Source organism: Rana temporaria, chromosome 3 (assembly GCF_905171775.1).
Source record: "Rana temporaria chromosome 3, aRanTem1.1, whole genome shotgun sequence".
NCBI lineage: Eukaryota > Metazoa > Chordata > Amphibia > Anura > Ranidae > Rana > Rana temporaria.
In genome coordinates, this window is record NC_053491.1 from 10,849,238 (window position 1) to 10,874,434 (window position 25,197).

At 47.4% G+C, this 25,197-nt stretch overlaps 1 protein-coding gene across 1 annotated transcript in view; it reads right to left on the bottom strand.

The window, feature by feature from the left end:
* Positions 1-25,197, bottom strand: part of MAP2K5 (mitogen-activated protein kinase kinase 5) — a 247,457-nt gene that overhangs the window by 205,167 nt on the left and 17,093 nt on the right. The window contains exon 4 of the mRNA XM_040342241.1: positions 18,428-18,497. Coding sequence (XP_040198175.1) covers positions 18,428-18,497 — 70 coding nt within the window. The remainder of the gene's footprint in view (positions 1-18,427; positions 18,498-25,197) is intronic.

Below are 25,197 nucleotides of genomic sequence, written 5' to 3' on the forward strand. Positions count from 1 at the left end.
TGGGGTCACGCCTCATTTGCATGGGTCACGCCGACTTCCACCTACGCCGGCGTACGCCTTCGAATCCCACGCCACGCTGGCGCAGCGTTGGGAGCACTGGCTTGCTGAATGCATTGCTTGCCTCTCTGCGCAGCGTTGGCGTAGCGTACATTGGTTACTCTATTTGATCCCCTGCAGATTTTGTAAGCTTGCCCACTTACAAAGAAATGAAGGGTCTATAGTTGTTATCATAGGTGTATTTTAAAGGGGTTCTAAAGACTTTAGTCTAGGTTCACATCTATGCGGCTGCGCTTGAGGCGTTTTTCATTGCATTTTTAAACCAGTGTTTTTTTTGCATCCATCTTCATGCATTTTGCGTATCCCCCCCCTTTAAACGCACTGTAAAACACACTGTATATACATGGTTGCTAAGGAGGGGGCCCGGAAAGCCGGCCGCCGCAATCTTAACAACCGATGAGTCATCAACTGTCAGCGGGGTTCCCCGCTGAAAGCTGAATGTATGAAAAAAAATTATAATAATTTGCCGGCAAAATAATTCACACAAAAAAAAAACGGCATGGGGTTCCCACCCAGGTCCATACCAGACCCTTTAGGTCTAGTATGGATTCGGAGGGGACTCCTACGACAAAAAAAAAAAATAAGAAAATCCATGCCAGCCCCTTATCCGACCATGCCGCTCGGCAGGTCAAGAATAGAAGGGGACAAGCGAGCGCACCCCCCCCCCCCCCCAAACCATACCAGGCCGCCTGCCCTCAACATGGGGGGATGTGGGAGCTTTGGTGCAGGGGGCTCCTCCACCCCAAAGCACCTTGCCCCCATATTGATGAGGACAAGAGCCTCTTCCCAACGGTTGTCAGGGTCTGCCGGTGGGGGGCCTTATCGTAATCTGGAAACTCCACTTTAAGAAGGCAGCCCCCAAATCCCAGCTCCCCCTATGTGAATGGGTAGCGGTACATTGTACCCCTACCTATTCACCAAAAAAGCAGTAAAATGTAAACAAGAGTCAGTTTTTGACAAGTCCATTATTAATAGCTCTGTCTTCTCTAGCTGTCTCTTCTCCTCGAACTGTCTCTTCCCGCTGCTGTCTTCTTCCTCCCCGCTAGTTACCCGCTAAATAAAATTAAAAAAGCCGCTCTTGTTCTGTTGAGGTCTTCATCTGTTTTTTTTTTTGGTCGCCCACTCTCTGCCGACTCTTCTATAGCCAAGGGGCATGGCCATCCAATGACATCATCCGGAGAGCCCACCCCTTGTGACAAGAGTGTCTTTTTTTTTTTGCAGGTAACTGGTGGCGAGGAAGAAAACAGCAGTGGAAAGAGACAGAGTGGCGGTGGGAAGAGACAGCTGGAGGAGAAGACAACAGGAAGAGACAGCTCGAGGAAGAGACAGCTGGAGGAGGAGACGATGGGAAGGAGAAGACAGCGGGAAGAGACAGCTCGAGGAGAAGACGGCGGGAAAAAGAAGACAGCAGGAAGAGACAGCTCGAGGAGAAGACGGCGGGAAGGAGAAGACGGCGGGAAGGAGAAGACGGCGGGAAGGAGAAGACAGCGAGAAGAGACAGCTCAAGGAGGAGACGGCAGGAAGGAGAAGACGGCGGGAAGGAGAAGACGGCGGAAAAAGATGGCTAGAGAAGACAGAGCCATTAATAAAGGACTTGTCAAAAACCGGCTCTTGTGTTTTTATTACATTTCACTGCTTTTTGGTGAATGGGTAGGGGAACAATGTACCCGATACCCATTCACTGGAGACCCCTTTCCCTTCCAGATTGCGAAAAGCCCCCCGCCCGCAGATCCCGACAACCACTGGCTAGGGTTGTCGGGAAGAGGCCCTTGCCCCCATGTTGATCAGGACAAGGTGCTTTGAGGTGGGGGGCGCAGAGCGCCCTGCCCAAAAGCACCCATCACCCCCCTCCATGTTGAGGGCATATTACCTGGTATGGTGGTGGAGGGGGGGGAGGGGGCGCTCGCATCTCATCTCCCTTTCCTGACCTGCCGGATGGCATGCTCGGATAAGGGTCTGGTATGGATTTTTGGGGGGACCCCACGCCATTTTTTTTTTTAAATGTTGGCATGGGGGTCCCCTCCAAATCCATATTAAACCTGAAGGGCCTGGTATGGACTTGGGGGGGAACCTCACGTTTTTTTTTTTAAACCCTGCTGAAAGCCGATGACTCATCGGTTGTTAAGGACGCGGCGGCCGGCTTCCCATTCCCCTGCTTAGCAACCAGCTATATACAGTGGTAAAATAGGAATTGCAGAACGCAAAACACATAAGAAAAAAATCGCATCAAAAATGCGCCACTTGCGTTTCTGGTGCAGCTCCACTGAAGTCTATTATCTGCAAATCACGGGAAAAAAAGTCCCCGACCCTTTCCAAAAATGCACCAGTCGCAAGACACAGATGTGAACTAGCAGCACCATAGGAAACCATGTTAAATGGACTATAACGCGTTTCTGCAAACTGCAAAATGCAATAAAAACGCATAGGTGTGAACGTAGGGTAAAGGAGTTGTGTGTAGCAGCCTCCCCAGCAGCCCCTAATACTTATCCGAGTCCCGTCTGTCCAGTGATGCCCACAAGTCCCCTGGCTGTCCGGGACTCTCCCTCCTGATTGGCTGAGACACAGTAGCAGCGCCATTGGCTCCTGCGGCTGTCAAAGTTCAATCAGTTAGCCAATCAGGAGAGAGAGGGGGTGGGGCCGAACGGTAAGTCTGTGTTTAAATTGACACACAGAGCTGCAGCTTGGCTTGGGTGCCCCAATAACAAGCTGCTTACTGTGCGGGGACACTCGACAGGAGGCAGGGGCCAGGAGCAGCGAAGAGGGACCCGAGAAGAGGAGGATCCGGGCTGCTCTGTGCAAAACCAACTGCACAGAGCAGGTGTACAGGGCCTTGAAAAAGTATTAATACCCCTTGACATTTTCAATATTTTGTCATGTTACAACCAAAAACCTAAATGTATTTTATTGGGATTTTATGTGATAGAAAAACACAAAGTGGCATTCAAATATGTGAAAAGTGTGGGGGAGGGGCATTTGTATTCAGCCCCTTTACTCTGATACCCCTAACTAAAATCTAGTGGAACCAATTACCTTTAGAAGTCACCTAATTACTAAATAGAGTCGACTTGTGTGTCATTTAGCCACTTAAGCCCCGGACCAATATGCTGCTAAATGCCCAGAGGCGTTTTTACAATTCGGCACTGCGTCGCTTTAACAGACAATTGCGCGGTCGTGCGACGTGGCTCCCAAACAAAATTTGCGTCCTTTTCTTCCCACAAATAGGAGCTTTTTTTAATGGTATTTGATTGCATCTGCGATTTTTATTTTTTGCGCTATAAACAAAAATAGAGCAACATTTTTGAAAAAAAACCAATATTTTTTACTTTTTGTTATAAGAAAAATTGAATAAACTAAATTTCAGTCAAACATTTAGGCCAAAATGTATTCAGCCACATGTCTTTAGTAAAAAAAAAAAAAAAATCGCAATAAAAAAAAAAATAGCTTCCTAGCGGCAACAGTGACACTAATACAGCGATCAGAAAAATGATCGCTTAGTGACACTGGCAATAGGGAGTGAAAGGGGTAACTAGGGCGGTGATCAAGGGGTTAAAACTTTATTAGGGGGGGTATGGGGCTACCCTGAACCTAACACTAACTGCCTGTCACACTAACTGTCACACTGACACTAAATGCAGTGATCAGTACATATATGATCACTGCATTAAGTGACAGTGTGACGGGGGTGGGGGGGTGATCGGAAGGGGTTAAGTGTGCCTATGTGTACTGGTGTCAGTGTAGTGTTAGGTGCGACTTACTGTGACTCCTCTCTCATCTCGGCGGTTTTAAAATACCGCCGAGATGAGAGCTGCATCACTTCCTCTGCCAGTGTTTACATTTTACAGGCAGAGGAAGTGACACGGCGGCGGCTCACAGGATTGGCTGGAAGCGATCACGAGGGGGCGGACAGAAACGAACAGTCGTCCCCTCGAGTCGGATCGCTCCCGGAGGTAAGCCGCCCGCAGCGGAGGGGGTCCCGATCGGACCCCCGACCCGCTAGAAGGCAGGGACGTATATATACGCCCATCTGCCTGTACGTGCCATTCTGTGGACGTAAATAGGCGTGCGGCGGGCGTTAAGTGGTTAGTCAGTAAGTGAGGATTTCTCAGAAGAAATAAGGACATTTAAAAGCAAAATGGAAGGATGAGGTAAGTGAAGGAGGACGGCACTAAGGTAAAGGAAGGTATTTAGGGAAAACAAATTGTACCTTTACATCCCCTTTAAGCCCTGTACACACGGTCGGGAATCCCAACGGGAAAACTTTCCTCTTGTACACACGAGAGGTTTTCCGGTTGGAAAAACTGCAGGGAGAGCTTTGGCCGGGAATCCCGGCCATGTGTATGCCAGGAATCCCGGGGGGGGGGGGGATAGAAAGCGGGTTCTCCATTTTCCCGCCGGGAAAACTGCGAGGAAGCATACACATGTCCGTTTTCCTGTCCAAAAGCTCTCCCTGCAGTTTTCCTGGCAGGAAATCCGGTCGTGTGTACGGGGGTTTAGATTCTCCACCTATCCCAGCCATACAAACCAAGAAGTGGTGACCAAGCTTCTGGGACATGTGATAAGGCGGCGGCGGTAAGTTTCGTGATAAAAGGAGTTCAGTTCGGCGCTATAATTCCACAACGCGTTCTGCCTGTCAATGCAACATGACAAATAAAGATGATTACCAGGAATATGAAACCCGCTCACAGGTCTTGGCTCACACAGAGCAAGGCTGCTCCCTTTCCGCGTCCCCGGCACGCCACAAATTGTTGTTAAAGTCACTGTCAATTTTGATGGATTGTCTTGAAGTAAAGAATTACATTTTTTGCCCCCTGCTCTGTCTCGGTGGAATGCATATTTAACCCCTGCTGTGTCAGCGGAGAGTGCGCTGTGCCCCAGCTATTAACAATCGTCACGCACTCTATAATTACTGCACACATCAATAAGCCTTTGTGCAACGCAGCAAGATGCGAAGTAATGTTTCGGCGTGGGCGGGCGTGCGGCGGGGAACAGGTGCAAGACGTTCCTGATTTTTTGGGGAGCCGTGGAATGCGTGTGTGAACGTTTGTCAGGCGTGATGCTGGTGTACATGCAAATGCACTTTATGAATAAGCATGGGGATGGGTGAGAGACGGGGGGTACCGGTGTAGGCAAGGTGCCATTGCTTCTTAAGTACCGGTATGCCACAGTCTAATGGCTAATATATGGGCTTAATGGCCATGGCGTTGTAGATAAGGAAGGATATACACAATACACCAGGGCCTGACCAATTTGCTTGGAATCTAGGAGCCAGCTAAAAAAAAGTTAGGAGTCCCGTCCCGACGAACCCGCGCGCAGAAGCGAACGCATACGTGAGCAGCGCCCGCATATGAAAGCGGTGTTCAAACCACACATGTGAGGTATCGCCGCAATCGTTAGAGCGAGAGCAATAATTCTAGCCCTAGACCTCCTCTGTAACTCAAAACATGCAACCTGTAGAATTTTTTAAATGTCACCTATGGAGATTTTAAAAAGGGTAAAAGTTAGTCGCCATTCCACAAGCGGACGCAATTTTGAAGCGCAACATGTCGGGTATCAATTTAATCGGCGCAACATTATCTTTCGCAATATAAAAAAAAAAATTGGGCTGACGTTACTGGTCTCTTCTTTTTTAATTAACCACTTGCCGCCCGCCTTATGCAAAAAGACGTCGGCAAAGTGGTTTCAATATCCTGAGTGGACGTCATATGACGGAGACTCTTTACCACTTTTTACCACGTGATCAGCTGTGTCCAATCACGGCTGATCACAAGGTAAACAGGAAAAGCCGGTAATCGGCTTTTCCTCACTCGCGTCAGTCAGACGCGAGTAGAGGAGAGCCGATCGGCTGCTCCTCTGACAGGGGGGGGGGGTTTGTGCTGATCGAATATCAGCACAGCCCCCCCGAGGATGCCCACACTGGACCACCAGGGATGCCACTAGACCACCAGGGATGCCCACCACAGGTATGCCACCCTAGACCACCAGGGATGACAATCACAAATAATGGATGCCAATCAGTTCCAAACAATAATGCCTGCCAATCAGAGATGCCCTTTGTGGGCACTGATTGGCATCCATTATTTGTGATTGTCATCCCTGGTGGTCTAGGGTGGGCATCACTGATTGGCAGGCATTATTGTTTGGCACTGATTGGCATCCATTAGTACAACACATACATTAGTACGTTAGTGCCACCTATCAGTGCCCATCTATGCCCATCCGTGCCACCTATCAGTGCCCACCCATACCGCCTATTCGTGCCCATCCATGCCGCCTATCCGTGCCACCTATCCGTGCCGCCCATCAGTGCCGCATATTAGTGCCCATCAATGCCACCACATCAGTGCCCGTCAGTGCAGTACCATCAGTGCCCATCCGTGAATGAGAAAACTCTTATTTACTTATTTACAATGTTTTATAACTGAAACAAAAAAAAAAAATTTTTAAAATTTTCAGTAATTTTTTTATTTTTTTTGCAGAAAATAAAAACCGCAGAGGTGATCAAATACCACCAAAAGAAAGCTCTATTTGTGGGTACAAAATGATAAAAATTTGGGTACAGTGTAGCATGACCGCGCAATTGTCATTCAAAGTGCAACAGCGCTGAAAGCAAAAAATTGGTTCTGGGCGGGAAGGTGTAAAAGTGCCCTGTATGGAAGTGGTTAAAAAAAAAAAAGTGTACTTTTTTCCCCAAAAAAAGTGCGCTTGTAAGACCGCTGCGCAACTACGGTGTGACAGAAAGTATTGCAACGACCGCCATTTTATTCTCTAGGGTGTTAGAATAAAAAATATATATAATGTTTGGGGGATCTAATTAGAGGGAAGAAGATGGCAGTGAAAAAACAGACAGGGGAAGCTCCATTAGCATTGCTGGTTGTCTTGTCATACCAAAGGCCACAAAGCCGCAGCCTCAATTACCGGCCGGTGGCAGGAGAGGTGGGGGAGCACGGAGACACGGGATATCCCAGCTGTACCGCCCCAGGTGCCAGGTCACTAATTCTAGTCGCAATTGCGACCTGGCGCCCGGGGTTTGTCGAACCCTGCCTTAAAAGTCACATGAATTTCAAGATGGTGTATTGTTTGTAACTCAGAGAATTTGGCACAACAATAAATGATTGGTTTTAATATGAATAAGATTGGTTATGGTAGGAGTTTACTGACTTTATGGTTGGTAATGCTAGCAATTAGGGTTGTCCCGATACCGATACTAGTATCGGGACCGATACTGAGCATTTGCGCGAGTACTTGTACTCACGCAAATTCTCCTGATGCCAGACCCGATACCTTTTTTTTCATCTAGAGAGCGGGTGGAGAGGGGGCGGAGAGGTGGTGGGGAGGGGGCGGAGAGCGGAGCCGAGAAGTCCTCGAAGAGAAAGCCAAGTTTGATAGACAGATCACCCATCCCAGGATTGGATGGGTGATCTGTCTATCAAAGTGCCCGGACAAGGGGGAGGGGCTATATATGACGTGGCGCGGCGGGGGAACACAGCTATTCAAATAAAGGTTTAACGTTCCCCGCGCTGATCAACTAGGCGGCGCGGGGGGGAGGGCTTGGCTTGGCTTTCTCTGGGGGGACATGGCTGCATCTCTGGGGGGACATGGCTGCATCTCTGGGGGGACATGGCTGCATCTCTGGGGGGACATGGCTGCATATCTGGGGGGACATGGCTGCATATCTGGGATCGGTAATCGGTATCGGCGAGTACATGAAAAAAAAGTATCGGTACTTGTACTCGGTCCTAAAAAAAGTGGTATCGGGACAACCCTACTAGCCAGGGCTCAACAAATCCCGGGCGCCAGGTCGCCATGGCAACTAGAAATAGGGTCCTGGCGACTTGGCTTGTGAGCTGGAGCCATCTGGTGGTGAGCTGTTGGTATTACAAGTTACCACCAGATGTGTGAGCTGGCGCCATCTGGTGGTGGCCGTTGGTATTACAAGTTAAGCATTACAACTTAAACAGCAATTCTAATGTAATTTTTCACTATTTTCACTGCCATCTTCTTCCCTCTAATTAGAACCCCCAAACATTTATATATATTTTTTATCCTAACACCCTAGAGAATAAAATGGTGATCGTTGCAATACTTTCTGTCACGCCGTATTTGCGCAGCGGTCTTGCAAGCGCACTTTTTTGGGAAAAAATTACACTTTTTTTAATTAAAAAAAATAAGACGACAGTAAAGTTATCCCCATTTTTTTTTAATATTATGAAAGATAATGTTACGCCGAGTAAATTCATACCCAACATGTCACGCTTCAAAATTACGTCCGCTCGTGGAATGGCGTCAAACTTTTACCCTTTAAAATCTCCATAGGCGTTGTTTAAAAAAATTCTACAGGTTGCATGTTTTGAGTTACAGAGGAGGTCTAGGGCTAGAATTATTGCTCTCGCTCTACCAATCGCGGCGATACCTCACATGTGTGGTTTGAACACCTTTAACATATGCGGGTGCCGCTCACATATGTGTTCGCTTCTGCGCGCAAGCATCTTGTCGGGACAGGGGCGCGTTTTCTGGCTCCTAACTTTTTTAGCTGGCTCCTAGATTCCAAGCAAATTTGTCAACCCCTGATACTAGCAATCAATGTTAAAGATGATACAGTAAAGGATAATAGTGAACATCTGAGTCACTATTATGACTTTCATTTCTAGAATGGATCAGTTCTGTTACTTGGATGGGTTGAAGATCTATTTTCTGACTTCCAGCAATGGCCACAGATCCTTGTATTACTATAGGAAATCCTATGTCTACTAAAAAAAATAAAGGTTGTCGGTTGTCATGCTAAATTGCCCCACAGATGGAAGAGCATAATGTGGGCCTCTGTCCACGGAGTGAGAAGAACACTCAATTCCATGTGTCGCCAACCCCATCAGATTCTGACGGCCTTGGGGTGTGCAATGATGTGAATTGTAGGGAAGGAATAAAAAGGCTGGCTACTTTTTTTTTTCTTACTTTCCCACCCTTCCAACCCTACCGGTGCCCATCTTAACCACTTGGGATCCGCCTGCCATCAATTGACGGCTACAGTGCGGATCCCAATCTCCAAACTGCCGTCAATTGACGTCCGCCCCTTAGGGCGGTCCCCGCGCGCGCCCCAGAGCGCGCTGCGGGGAAAATCTGTGTTGGCCGTGTCCCTCGGACACAGCCAATTACAGATCGCCGCGTACGGCCAATCAGAGTGGCCGTTCGCGATGCGATCTGTGCGGCCAATGAGAGATGATCTCATATGTAAACATATGAGATCATCTCTCATTGCCGTTTTAAACAGAGGCAGCGGTGCTGTCTCTGGAGAGGAGACCGATCTGTGTCTCTTGCACATAGAGACACAGATCGGTCACCCCTCCCTCCACCTACAGTTAGAACACTATATAGGACACACATTTAACCCCTTCCTCACCCCCTAGTGTTAACCTCTTCAATGCCAGTCACATTTATACTGTAATTAGTGCATATTTATAGCACTGATCGCAGTATAAATGTGAATGGCGCCAAAAATGTGTCCGATGTGTCCGCCATAACGTCGCAGTCCCATTAAAAATCGCAGATCGCCGCCATTTCTAGTAAAAAAAAAAAATTTAAAAATAATAATTCTGTCCCCTATTTTGTAAGCGCTATAACTTTTGCGCAAACCAGTCGCTTATTGCGATTTTTTTTTTTTTTTTTTTACCAAAAATATGTAGAAGAATACGTATCGGCCTAAACTGAGAAAAAAAAATGTTTTTTTTTTTTAAATTGGGATATTTATTATAGCAAGAAGTAAAAAATGTTGTATTTTTTTCAAAATTGTCTCACTTTTTTGTTTATAGCGCAAAAAATAAAAACCGCACAGGCGATCAAATACCACCAAAAGAAAGCTCTACTTGTGGGGAAAAAAGGACGCCAATTTTGTTTGGGAGCCACGTCGCACGACCGCGCAATTGTTAGTTAAAGCGATGCAGTGCCGAAAGCTGAAATTTCACCTGGGCAGGAGGGGGGTATATGTGCCCAGTAAGCAAGTGGTTAATTACCAAAACAGCTGATACCAGGACCAGACGAGGTGTTCCGAGGAGCCCCCCCAGCCCCCAGGTCATGTGCCAGAGGAAATGGCACACGCTCTCCTCACTCAAGGTTTCATCAGACTTCAAGCTTTCCAGATCCACAACAAAGCCAAGATGTTTGTGAAAAAAATAAATAAAAACAATCTTTATTGTGGAGGCTTTAGGGCCCTTTCACACTGGTGTGTTTTTGCGGTAAAAATAGCGCTATTAAAACGCTCCCCATGCCCCTCTCCATTGAAATGAATTAAAAATGTGGTAAAAACGCGGTAAAATCGCTGTGTTTTACCGCGATTTTAACACTCCGTTTTTACAGCGTTTTTTAATTCATTTCAATGGAGAGGGGCATGGGGAGCGTTTTAATAGCGCTATTTTTACAGCGAAAACGCGGCAAAAACGCACCAGTGTGAAAGGGCCCTTAGGGTGTCTATAAATATGAATCAAGGGTGCGATCACCCCACATGGTGCTAATCGTTAACCACTTCAATACCGGGGGGCACTTACACCCCCTTCCTGCCCAGGCCGATGTTCAGCTTTCAGCGCTGTCGCAGTTTGAATGACAATTGCGCGGTCGTGCTACACTGTACCCAAACTAATTTTTTTTATCATTTTGTTCCCACAAATAGAGCTTTCTTTTGGTGGAATTTGATCACCTCTGAGATTTTTAGTTTTTTGCGCAACAAATTAAAAAAGACCCACATTTTTTAAAAAATAAAAAAGTTTCTTTGTTTCTGTTAAAAAAAAAAAAAATTGTAAATAAGTAAGTTTTCTTCTTCAATGACGGGCACTGATATGGCTGCACTGACGGGCACTGATAAGGCGGCACCAATGGGCATCCATAGGCGGAACTGATGGGCTCTTATGGGTGGCACTGATGGGTACTTATGGGTGGCACTGATGGGTACTTATGGGTGGCACTGACGGGTACTGATAAGGCGGCACCAATGAGGTGGCACTGGTATGCAGCACTCATGGGCATCCATAGGAGGCACTGATGGGTACTTATGGGTGGCACTGATAGGTGGTACGGATGGGCACTGATGGGTGGCATTGCTGGACATCACTGATCTGATGTGATCCATAATTGTGCCAGTCAGTGCCCATATGTGGGCACTGATTGGCATATATTGGGCATAAATTTGCATATGTGGATGGCCATGGGGGACAGTCCTGGCAGCTTCCCTGGTGGTCCAGTGTGGGCATCCGCAGGGGGATGAATCAATGACGGCGCCACAGTGAAGATGACGATCAATGACGGCGCCACAGTGAAGAACGGGAAGGTTTGTTTACACACAGCTCTCCCCGTTCTTCAGCTCCGGAGGACCAATCGCGGGACTCCAGCGGCGATCGGGATCCTGCGGTCACGGAGCTCCGGACCGGACCGCGACCCACGTCTGGGCACTTAAAGAGGACGTACAGGTACGCGCTTGTGCCCAGCCGTGCCATTCTGCCAACGTATATGTGCAGGAGGCGGTCCTTAAGTGGTTAAACTTCCCTTCTAAGCTTGGGGTGCGTGTTATACGCCGGTGCGTGTTATACGCCGAAAAATACGGTAAGAAACATTTATTGAAAGGGAAAGTAAGAATAAGAACTGTGGCAATCTTTAGCAGCCCAACCACACTACCACCATTGCTGGAGATACAAGTCGCTACGATTCGTTAAGCAGACAGAACAATTAGCAACCTATTGTGTAATCTGCAAAAGTAGTAATTTACGGCACAAAGTCTGCAAATGATGATCACCACAACACGCTAATTGTGCGGCTCTTGCACCATTTTTTTTTATCCGTTTAGCAATCAGCCACTAACTTGGCAATAAATTGCTAGCGGTTCTAGAGGTGAAATTGAACCGCTAGAATTATAGGGGTTACAGTCTCAGAAGTAAAAGTGATTGTAAATTCTTACATATATCCACTGGAGTGACTAGCCTCGAGTAATGCAGAGAGATGAACAATAAATCCTCCTACATTAGTTGTCTTCTCTACATCCAGTTCAAAGCCCATAATCTATAAGGCTTGTCTGAGCTGTCAGAAAAAAGGGGGCGGAGAGCTGAAATTACACACTGAAGAGCTCACTGAGGTGATCCCTGGGAGCCGATTGGAGAGAAGAGACACGCTCCATTTCATACAGCACACAGGAAAAGAGCTGAGGCTGTCAATCACAGGCTGTGTGCTGGAGCTCCCACCCCAGTCACCTTTTTATCTCTTGGTGTCAGGAAAACTTGTCAAAAGTGACTCATGCAGATGGCAGAGGAAGGAGGCAGCAGTCAGAAATGACGCTTATAGCTAGGGTTGTCCCGATACCACTTTTTTAGGACTGAGTACGAGTACCGATACTTTTTTTCAAGTACTCGCCGATACCGAATACCGATACTTTTCTTTAAATGTGTCCCCAAATGCAGCCATGTCCCCCCACAAATGCAGCCATGTCCCCCCACATATGCAGCCATGTCCCCCCACATATGCAGCCATGTCCCCCCACATATGCAGCCATGTCCCCCCACATATGCAGCCATGTCCCCCCACAAATGCAGCCATGTTCCCCCACAAATGCAGCCATGTGTCCCCACAAATGCAGCCATGTCCCCCCACAAATGCAGCCATGTCCCCCCACAAATGCAGCCATGTCCCCCCACATATGCAGCCATGTCCCCCCACATATGCAGCCATGTCCCCCCACATATGCAGCCATGTCCCCCCACATATGCAGCCATGTCCCCCCCATATGCAGCCATGTCCCCCCACATATGCAGCCATGTCCCCCCCTATATGCAGCCATGTCCCCCCTATATCCAGCCATGTCCCCCCTATATCCAGCCATGTCCCCCTCATATCCAGCCATGCCCCCCCTATAAGCAGCCATGTCCCCCATAAATCCAGCCATGGCCCCCCTATATCCAGCAAGTATTCTATTTAGGTATCGGGGGTATTTGCGGGAGTACAAGTACTCCCGCAAATACTCGGTATCGGTCCCGATACCGATACTGGTATCGGTATCGCGACAACCCTACTTATAGCCAGATTCAGAAAGAGTTAAGCCGGCCTATCAGTAGATACGCCGTCGTAACTCTGAATCTGCGCCGTCGTAAATTTAAGTGTATTCTCAAATTGAGATACACTTAAATCTAGCCAAGATACGACCGCCTGCGCCGTCGTATCTTAGCCTTCTATTTAGGCTGGCCGCTAGGGGCGTGTACGCTGATTTACGCCTAGAATGCGTAAATCAGCGAGATACGCCTATTCACGAACGTACGCTTGCCCGTCGCAGTAAAGATACGCCGTTTACGTAAGGCGTTTTCAGGCGTAAAGTTAGTCCAACAAATAGCTGGCCTAGCCAATGTTAAGTATGGACGTCGTTCCCGCGTCGAATTTTGAAAAATTGACGTCGTTTGCGCAAGTCGTTCGTGAATGGGGCTGGACGTAATTTACGTTCACGTCGAAACCAATAAGTCCTTGCGGCGTAATTTGGAGCATGCGCACTGGCATACGTCCACGGACGGCGCATGCGCAATTCGTTCAAAACGTCATTTACGCGGGGTCATGGGTTATTTACATAAAACACGCCCACCTCTTCACAATTTGAATTAGGCGCGCTTACGCCGGCCCATTTACGCTACGCCGCCGAAACTTAAGACGCAAGTGCTTTATTAATACAGCACTTGCCTCTCTGACTTACAGCGGCTTGGCGTATATGCGATACGCTACGCCTGCACAAAGTTAAGCCAGTCTTTCTGAATCTGGCTATTAGTGCGCTGGACTGAGACAAGTACACACTAATAGAGGAATATGCTTGGTTCATATTTCATGTCTGAGGTTTACAACCACTTGATTATGTTTGCGCTTAAACAAACCGCCAATTGGATTTAAAAAAAAAAAAACGAACCGCCACACCATTGTGTTTTTTTGAGAACTGTGCTTCTGAGTGTGAGCTACCGGGGACAGGGGTGTTTAAATTTTTATTTTACACTTTCTCTTTAACATTTTTTTTTTTTATTCTTATTACAAGGAATGTAAACATCCCTTGTAGGAATGGTGTATGACAGGTCCTCTTTATGGAGAAATGCGGCGTCAATAAGACCTTCCCCTCCCCCCACATCTCTCTTCCAGGCTGGAAAGCATGAGATCATAAAAATAAAATAAAAAAATTCACAATCTCATGCTTTAGTAGCCGCGATCGCAACTTTGTTTACATCCGCGGCACGAACGTGACATCATAACGCCGCGCCTGGGCCTCCGGCGGTCATAGAGATGACTGGTGACCATCTGCCCGATTCTTTCTCCGGGTCCCCAATGGCACGGGAGAGCCCAGAGAATTACTGGATGGCGGCAGGAGGGGGGGGGGGCCTTGTGAAACAGCGGGAGATCAGGTATGCAGATCGGAACAGTGATGCATACAATGGGCACAGTGAGGCTGCAGACTGGCACAGTGAGGTCCGAGATATACGCCTAAAAATAGGCTTCCTACGACCGACGTAACTTGCCTACGCCGTCGTATCGTGGGCGCAGATTTACGCCGGGCGCATTTTCCGCTCCCATTGATTTTCTAAGCACATATGCAAATGAGGGAGATACGCCGATTCACGAACGTAGTTGCGCCCGGCGCATAATATACGCGGTTTGCGTAAGTCGTACGTTCGGCGTAAAGTTATTCCCCATATAGGAGGCGCAACTCAGCAGCATCCATGCAAAGGGCTGCACCAGGGAACACAAGCCGGCGTATTTTACGTAGTTTACGTAGTACGTGAATAGGGCTGGGCGTAGGTTACGTTCACGCCGTAGGCAGTAATCCGGCGTATCTTAGGCAGTTGTTCCGACGCGATTGTGAGCATGCGCAGGGGGATGCGTCTACGTCTCGGCGCATGCGCAGTTCGTGATACGTATCTGTCTGGCGCTCGGCCCATCATTTGCATGGGGTCACACCTCATTAGCATGGCTCACGCCCACTTCCACTTACGCCTGAGAAACCCAGCGCAGATTTGGGAGCAAGTGCTTTGTGAATTCAGTGCTTGACTCTAAGCTACGGCGGCATAAATATGCGCCACTGTATGTGAATCCGGGCCACAGAGTCCATGCCTATCCTTTCTTTCTACATTTCCTCCAATCCAACATTTTGGCAGTTGAGTGGTTAAGAAGAGCCCCTGGAGACGGCATTGTTTAAATTCCAGTGTCGCTAAATCTCTTATAAGAAATGATCTGGAAAAAAATGATCTAAATGTGGTTTCAAGGCTGAATGCGGAAGCTTCATTGATGATCTGTCGCACACTGTGACGCCTTTGAATGACTGGATGGACCTTTAGGCTCCACATATACAAAGCTTCACTAACTTGCTATACATCATATGTTATCAGCCGATGACTTCCGATAATGAAAAAGGGCACAAGGGGTTAACTCTGAACGCTTCAAAAACCACTGGGCTCTAGTAACCGATTTCAAATCCTTATACAGCACAACATTTCAGAGTAAAACCCCCATTGCCACGGCTAACCGGAATTCCAGGTATAGCATTTCGGCCAGCTTGGAGCAGTGGAAGTACGTGCCATACCTGTGGCACCCCTATGGAAGGTGGAAGTCATTAGCTTCCAGGTCTCCCATGCCTTGGGTAATCCCCTCCATGTTTCCTTGAGGTGATCTTTTTATATTTATTGTGAGAGATCAAAAAGTGTGCCTGAAGGGAAATATGCTAAACAGTAGGGTAGGGGACATGCCTATCCTAAACCATCATCATAAGATCAGGACAGGGGATGTGCCTATCCTAAACCTTCATTATGGCATCAGAGCATATGGTGCACCTATCCTATACCATCTTCAAAAGATTAGGGCAGGTGGGGTGCCTACCCTACACCATCATCATGGGATCAGGGCAAGTCCTACACCATCATCATGGGATCAGGGCAGGGGACGTGCCTATCCTACACCATCATCATGGGATTAGGGCAGGGGACATGCCTATCCTACACCATCATAGGGGATCAGAGCAGGTGGTGCGCTTATCCTTCACCATCATCATGGGATCAGGGCAGAGGATGTACCTATCCTACACCATCATCATGGGATCAGGGCAAGTCCTACACCATCATCATGGGATCAGGGCAGGGGACGTGCCTATCCTACACCACCATCATGGGATCAGGGCAAGTCCTACACCATCATCATGGGATCAGGGCAGGGGACGTGCCTATCCTACACCATCATCATGGGATTAGGGCAGGGGACATGCCTATCCTACACCATCATAGGGGATCAGAGCAGGTGGTGCGCTTATCCTACACCATCATCATGGGATCAGGGCAGAGGATGTACCTATCCTACACCATCATCATGGGATCAGGGCAGGGGACGTGCCTATCCTACACCATCATCATGGGATCAGGGCAGGGGAGATGCCTACCCCACACCATCATTATTGGATCAGGGCCGGTGGTGCGCTTATCCTACACCATCATCATGGGATTCGAGCAGGTAGTGCGCTTATCCTACACCACCATCATGGGATCAGGGCATAGGATGTACCTATCCTACACCATCATCATGGGATTAGGGCAGGGGACGTGCCAATTCTGCACCATCATTATGGGATCAGAACAAGTGTTAGGCTTATCCTACACCATCATCATGGGATCAGGGCAGGGGACGTGCCTATCCTACACCATCATCATGGGATTAGGGCAGGGGACATGCCTATCCTACACCATCATAGGGGATCAGAGCAGGTGGTGCGCTTATCCTTCACCATCATCATGGGATCAGGGCAGAGGATGTACCTATCCTACACCATCATCATGGGATCAGGGCAAGTCCTACACCATCATCATGGGATCAGGGCAGGGGACGTGCCTATCCTACACCACCATCATGGGATCAGGGCAAGTCCTACACCATCATCATGGGATCAGGGCAGGGGACGTGCCTATCCTACACCATCATCATGGGATTAGGGCAGGGGACATGCCTATCCTACACCATCATAGGGGATCAGAGCAGGTGGTGCGCTTATCCTTCACCATCATCATGGGATCAGGGCAGAGGATGTACCTATCCTACACCATCATCATGGGATCAGGGCAGGGGACGTGCCTATCCTACACCATCATCATGGGATCAGGGCAGGGGAGATGCCTACCCCACACCATCATTATTGGATCAGGGCCGGTGGTGCGCTTATCCTACACCATCATCATGGGGTCAGAGCAGGGGACATGCCTATCCAACGCCATAATCATAGGATCAGGGCAGGGGACATGTCTGTCCTACACCATCAAGTGCACAATTGCGGGCAAATTTTTTATTTATTTATGAAAGATGTCAGATTTAGGGGGGTATTCAATGGCGACTAAAGAGGTAAAGGAAAACTCTGAAGGGGATGCAGACATAAGGGGAAGCTTACAGAGTTTCCACCCACATCAGCGTCCCCATCAGAGTTTCTCCAACATCTGTGCCCCCCATCAGAGTTTCCCCATATCTGTGCCCCCCATCAGTTTCCCCCCACATCTGCGTCCATCAGTTTCTCCCCACATCTGCATTCCCTTTAGAGTTTCCCTAACATCTGTGCCCCCATCAGTTTCCCCCCACATCTGCGTCCATCAGTTTCTCCCCACATCTGCATTCCCTTTAGAGTTTCCCTAACATCTGTGCCCCCATCAGTTTCCCCCCACATCTGCGTCCATCAGTTTCTCCCCACATCTGCATTCCCTTTAGAGTTTCCCTAACATCTGTGCCCCCATCAGTTTCCCCCCACATCTGCGTCCATCAGTTTCTCCCCACATCTGCATTCCCTTTAGAGTTTCCCTAACATCTGTGCCCCCATCAGTTTCCCCCCACATCTGCATTCCCTTTAGAGTTTCCCCAACATCTGTGCCCCCATCAGAGTTTCCCTAACATCAGTAAAATTATATTTCACAATATAAAAAAAAAAAACTTTACCGATATCTTATTTTTTTTATTCAAAAAAGTGTATTTTTCCCCCAAAAAGTGCGCTTGCAAGACCGTTGCGCAAATACGGCGTGACAAAAGTATTGTAAAGACCACCATTTTATTCTCTAGGGTGTTAGAAAAAAAATGTATAATGTTTGGGGGTTCTAAGTAATTTCTAGCAAAAAAAATTGTTTTTAACTTGTCTGAAAAAGCTTGGTCCTTACGTGGTTAATACGAACACTGAACTAAAAAAAACGTATCGCCTTAACCTCGATACCCAAAGCAAAAATTATTGGTACCCCAAGATAACAGTCCTGCACAGTCAGTCAATGGTTCCTTACACACACACACACACACACACATCTGTCCACCTTCTGAACTAGACGTTTCAAACCATAAATTTGAGACCCACCAATACATCACAACTTACCACGAGGGTAGATCTGAAGAGGCTCCACCAGTGGACTGCTCCCTTGCTGCTCCAGGACCATGCTGCAATACTGCAAGAAGGAGAAAACAAAGAATGGAGACCACAGTACAACTGGATTATCACAACGTGATCATTTGGTGACATTTCTTACCGGTTCTGCATCCCTTGTGCTGGTCCCTGTACTGGACAAATACCAGAAGGCCGGTGTCAGGAATGATCAGCAGCAGGGATGGCCAGCTCTGCATGGCTACATTTAGGAGATTTAGATCAGGCTATGGCCCAGATTCACAAAGCACTTACAAAGACGTATAACAAGAAACGCCGACGTAAGTGCAAAGGTGCGCCGTCGTATCTGTGCGCCGGACCCACAAACTAAGATGCGTCTAAAAACAGGCTTCATCCCGCCGACGTAACTTGCCTACGCTGGCGTAGGGTGGGCGCACATTTAGGCTGGGTGCTTGGTGGCGCTCCCATTGATCAGCCATGCAAATGAGTGAAATACGGCGATTCACGAACATACGTGCGCCCGACGCAGGCTACGAGAGGTGCGCGTAAGTTGTACGTCCGGCGTAAAGTTATTCCCCATAAAGGAGGTGTAACCCAGCAGCAGACATACAAAGTCTGCACCAGGGAACACAAGCCGGCGTATTTTACGTTGGACGTGTCTGGCTGGGTGTAGGTTACGTTCACGCCGTACGCAGTGATCCGGCGTATCTTAGGCAGTTGTTCCGACGTGGTTGTGAGCATGCGCAGGGGGATGCGTCCACGTCTCGGCGCATGAGCAGTTCGTGATACGTATCTGTCTGGCGCTCGGCCCATCATTTGCATGGGGTCACGCCTCATTTGCATGGGGTCACGCCCACTTCCACCTACGCCGGCGTAGGCCTTCGAAACCCAGCGCAGCGTAGGGAGCACTGGCTTGGTGAATTCCATGCTTGCCTCTCTGCGCTGCGTTGGCGTAGCATTACGGTGACGTAATGTGCGCCCGCTCTCTGTGAATCTGGGCCTATGTGTATGCTTTAGCCACTTCAGCCTCGGAAGGATTTACCCCCTTTATTACCAGGCCATTTTTTTTGCGGTTTGGCACTGCATCGTTTTTAACAATTGTGCGGGCGTGCAACACTGTACCCAAACAAAATGTATGTCTTTTTCCCCCAAAAATAGAGCTTTCTTTTGGTGGTACTTGATCAGCTCTGTGTTTTTTATTTTTTGCGCAACAAACAAAAAAAAGAGCGACAATTTTGAAAAGAAAAAAAAAAACACAATACTTGTACCTTTTGCTATAATCCATATCCAATGAACAAATGAAAAAAAAAATTATTCATCTACATATTTTTGGTATAAAAAAGAAAATTGCAATAAGCGTACATTGATTGGTTTGCGCAAAAGTAATGGCGTCTACAAAATAGGGGATAGATTTATGGCATTTTTATTCTTTTTTACTAGTAATCATCGATTTTTATGGGACTGGGACATTGCGGCGGACAGATCGGACACCTTTGACACTTTTTTGGGACCAGTGACATTTATACATCGATCAGTGCTAGAAATATGCACTGATCACTGTATAAATGACACTGGCAGGGAATGGGGTTAACACTAGTGGAGCGATCAAGGGGTTAAGTGTGTCCTAGGGAGGTGTTTCTAACTGTGGGGGAGGAGACTGACAGGGAGTACACAGAGATCACTAGGAACTCTCCTGTCAGAACGGAATCTGCTTTGTTTACATTGGCAGATCCCCCCATTCTGTTTCTCTAAAGGAGTGTTCGCGGGTGGCTGGCAGACATTGCGGCCGCCGGACCCATGCATTGGCTCCCACGCTGTGCAGCGGGGCGCGCCCAACAGTGTCTCGTACGCGTTTAGCGCAATAGGCCCGCCCTGCCACAGTATATACGGTGTGGGCGGTCCTTAAGTGGTTAAAGTGTTGGTTACCCCCAACACTTCATATTCCTCTGGGAACCAACGGGAAGCGATGAAGGGGGGGGAGGGTCACCTCTCCCGCGGCCTACAAAAGTGATCTTGAGGCGAATCATCTGCTGCTGGGATGACTTTTACATGAAACCCGGCTGCCTGCTGTAAAGATAGCAGGATTGAGGCAGCTAGCAGTATTTAACGTCAAAGTATTGAGGTATATTTATAGTTAGGCGGTCGACAAGTGGTTAAGGGGGGGGAAAAAAAGAAGGCATTTATAAAGTCTTTTTGTATTCATAGAAAAATGTTTTGCCTTCCATTTCTATTTGAAGATGAATGGGTTGTTTTACAAGGTGATTGTTTACAATTAGGGTTGTCCCGATACCGATACCAGTATTGGTATCGGGACCGATACCGAGTATTTGCGGGAGTACTTGTACTCCCGCAAATACCCCCGATACCTAAATAGAATACTTGACCCATGGCTGGATTTATGGGGGACATGGCTGGATATAGGGGGGACATGGCTGGATATAGGGGGGACATGGCTGCATATGTGGGGGGACATGGCTGCATATGTGGGGGGACATGGCTGCATATGTGGGGGGACATGGCTGCATTTGTGGGGGGGGACATGGCTGCATTTGTGGGGGGGGACATGGCTGCATTTGTGGGGGGGACATGGCTGCATTTGTGGGGGGGACATGGCTGCATTTGTGGGGGGACATGGCTGCATTTGTGGGGGGACATGGCTGCATTTGTGGGGGGGACATGGCTGCATTTGTGGGGGGGACATGGCTGCATTTGTGGGGGGACATGGCTGCATATGGGGGGACATGGCTGCATTTGTGGGGGGGACATGGCTGCATTTGTGGGGGGACATGGCTGCATTTGTGGGGGGACATGGCTGCATTTGTGGGGGGACATGGCTGCATTTGTGCGGGGACATGGCTGCATTTGTGGGGGGGACATGGCTGCATTTGTGGGGGGACATGGCTGCATTTGTGGGGGGGACATGGCTGCATATATGGGGGACATGGCTGCATATGTGGGGGGACATGGCTGCATTTGTGGGGGGACATGGCTGCATTTGTGGGGGGGACATGGCTGCATTTATGGGGGGACATGGCTGCATTTGGGGACACATTTAAAAAAAGTATCGGTATTCGGTATCGGCGAGTACTTGGGAAAAAAAAGTATCGGTACTTGTACTCGGTCCTAAAAAAGTGGTATCGGGACAACCCTAGTTACAATTACTTTAAGTAAGATTTATTTACAGTAAAGCCAATCTAACTAAGTAACTGGAAGCCCAAGTATAAAATTGACTATATACGATATACAAAAAAAAAAAAGAAGGGGAAACACAGATAAACAGGGTAATACCGGAGATGCAAGAAGGAGGGTCCAAACAGGACAGAGATCAGGAACAAAGGGAAAAGATATAAGGCAGCAGAATGTATGACAAGAGCAAGATCGGGAGCAGGATAAATGGCAAGCAGCATCTGCCTAGCAAAGCAAAATACTGAAGCGAAGTGTAATAGTAAAGGAGGGACTGAATTCCCTTTTAGCAGCCAGCATAAGGTGGAGACTATTTACTGTAGAGGAGGGACTAAATAACCTCCTTGCAGCCAGTATCCGGTGGCGACTGATTACTGTAGTGTAGAGGATGGAAAAAGGGGATTTTTTATAACAGCTTACCTGTAAAATCCTTTTCTTGTAGTACATCACGGGACACAGACCTGGTTCATTAACCGTTTAACGACCGCCGCATGTATATGTACGTCCACAGAATGGCACGTACAGGCAGATGGGCGTACATGTACGTCCCCGCCTTTCCGCGGGTCGGGGGTCCGATCGGGAGCCCCCCCCCCCCCGGTACATGTGGCGGTCGGTAACCCACGGGGAGCGATCCGGGACGAGGGCGCGGCTATTCGTTTCTAGCCGCCCCCTCGGGATCGCTCCCCGGAGCTGAAGAACGGGGAGAGCCGTGTGTAAACATGGCTTCCCCGTGCTTCACTGTGGCGGCTGCATCGATCGTGTCTCCCTATAAAAGGGATGACACGATCGATGGCGTCAGTCCTACAGCCACACCCCCCTACAGTTGTAAACACACACTAGGTGAACCCTAACTCCTACAGCGCCCCCTGTGGTTAACTCCCAAACTGCAACTGTCATTTTCACAATAAACAAAGCAATTTAAAGAGTCACTAAAGGAATTTTTTTTTTTAGCTAAATAGCTTCCTTTACCTTACTGCAGTCCTGGTTTCATGTCCTCTTTGTTCGTTTTTGCTTTCATGTTGCTGTAAATCCTCTCTGTTCTGGACACTTCCTGGTTGCCTGTTTCCTGATAACCACAGTACTGGGAGATTTCTCACGGTGGTCACTAATCAAGGAGGTGTGATTACTGTGTGTAAAACGAAACTGGATTGGTGCTGAGGAGTTTTAGACAAAGTATCACTGCTCTCTATTGGCTGACTGCCCTCTAGTGGCTCTCTGTACATCAGAGAACCAGCAAACAAAAGCAAAAACGAAACTACACTGCAGGCACATTATATGATTGTTTTTTTATCTATTTTTAATCATTTTTAAAAGGAATCAGTTAACTATTATGTCTCTATGCCCTGTAAACAGTCATTTTAGCTAAAAAATTTTTTTCCTTTAGTGACCCTTTAAATGCATTTTTTGCTGTGAAAATGACGATGGTCCCAAAAATGTGTCAAAATTGTCCGATGTGTCCGCCATAATGCAGCCACGAAAAAAAAAAAAACGCTGATCGCCGCCATTAGTAGTAAAAAAAAAAAATAATAAAAATGCAATAAAACTATCCCCTATTTTGTAAATGCTATAAATTTTGCGCAAACCAATCGATAAACGCTTATTGCGATTTTTTTACCAACAATAAGAGGAGGAATACGTATCGGCCTAAACTGAGGGAAAATAAATGTTATATATGTTTTTGGGGGATATTTATTATAGCAAAAAGTAAAAAATATTGAAAAAATATTGAATTTTTTTCAAAATTGTCGCTATATTTTTGTTTATAGCGCAAAAAATAAAAACCGCAGAGGTGATCAAATACAACCAAAAGAAAGCTCTATTTGTGGGGAAAAAAAGGACGTCAATTTTGTTTGGGAGCCACGTCGCACGTGCGCAATTGTCAGTTAAAGCGACGCAGTGCCGAATCGCAAAACCTGTCCGGGTCCTTTAGCTGCATTTTGGTCCGGGGCTTAAGTGGTTAAAAATCAACCTGAGGCCATGCTGATGACAATCAAGTATTTACATATTCTTATGCAAGGTGGGCATGCTCAACTGATATTGGCAGCAGTAAACGATGCACACGACAGGGACAACAAAGAACAGTCAGAGGTTTGTCCTGCACAATATTCAACGCAGGAGGAGTACAAAGATACGTCCAGGAAGAAGCTACGCCACTAAGCACGGCGAAACGCGTCGACGTCACAACCCGACGCCCGCTACGTTTACACCGGCGCTCAGCTGACCGAAGGGAGATCGAAGGAACTGCTCCATTGAACTACAGCCTACAAGCCGTGGAGTAGAGGAGGCGCCCAGTGCCAGTAAGGCTGTCCGTAAGTCAGCACCAAGACTTACACGCTACCCAGCGCTCCTCGTGCAGCCTCCCTTGACTAAAGGGAGGGGGGGCGGAAGAAGGGGGAAAAAAACAGTTGGGAGAATCACGGCAACCAGCCCATCAAGGTCCAAAGTGACCACACGGACCAACTGAACACAGCTGATAAACTTGCTACTACACAGCCATAGACGCCGTTACCAATAAGACGAACACACAACAAATACAGGTCGGTAATTTTACCTATACTAGATCGGATGATCAAAGATGCAACTGTATTTAAGTCAAGGTAACAAATGAAAGAATACATAGCAAGCAACTTTATCATACTGGAATCCTAATACAGGCTATGGTCAGCAGTCCCTAATGGTGCCGGTAGCATGATCCATTGTTGTCATAAAATCATACTATAAATACTATAGAATTACTTGAAATTTACTTTCAAATTGAGTCCAACGATAACTTCTAGCAACATCTATGGAAATTTCTTGATTGATCAATCAATATTGACACTATTCAAATTAACTATACCAACAAAGTATCGCTATTATTTTTTTGCATGATACTAATACAGTCAGAATTTTCAATAGCTACTTAGTATCAAACTCATCAAATTTTGGATCTACATTATTTATGGACTTCCACTAAATCTGTATATACATTCAATATATATATATTTTTTTCTGAAAAACGTTCTAAAATTATTTTGAGCTCTGACAACACACCACATACTCCACACCTCCCCCCTCCCCCCATCTCCCTAGTCACAGGTTCACCCACCAGGTAAAGCATCAATTAGATACTACAGTACTCTACATGTGGTGAGATCTACCGTTCCCCACACATAACCATCCTAATTATAGTCCCCATGATCTATGATCAGGGCATCAAAAAATTGCAACCATTTTATGATGCATGTCACTGATGTGTGAACCTTCAGCGCGCGTAGACGGGCGCCGTTATTTGTAGTCCAGTGAGTCTTGTAAGTCTTGTTTTATGTGTTCAGGAACTTTCAAACACTAATTAGATTTTTTATCTGATTATTTGTCAAATTGCACAAACCTGTGCTAAATAAATTTCACTTTGATATATTTCTAAATCAAGTTTTTTGGTCAATTACTGCTACTAAAAGTAACCCTCTTATCTAGATTCTATAGTCTTCCCTTAGACTACTCCCCACCCCCCCACTTCTCTATTTCTTTAATTTATTTTAAGCCCAATAAGGTTACAGTACCAGCACCGCCCATTGACGGATGACCTCCCATAGGTGTAC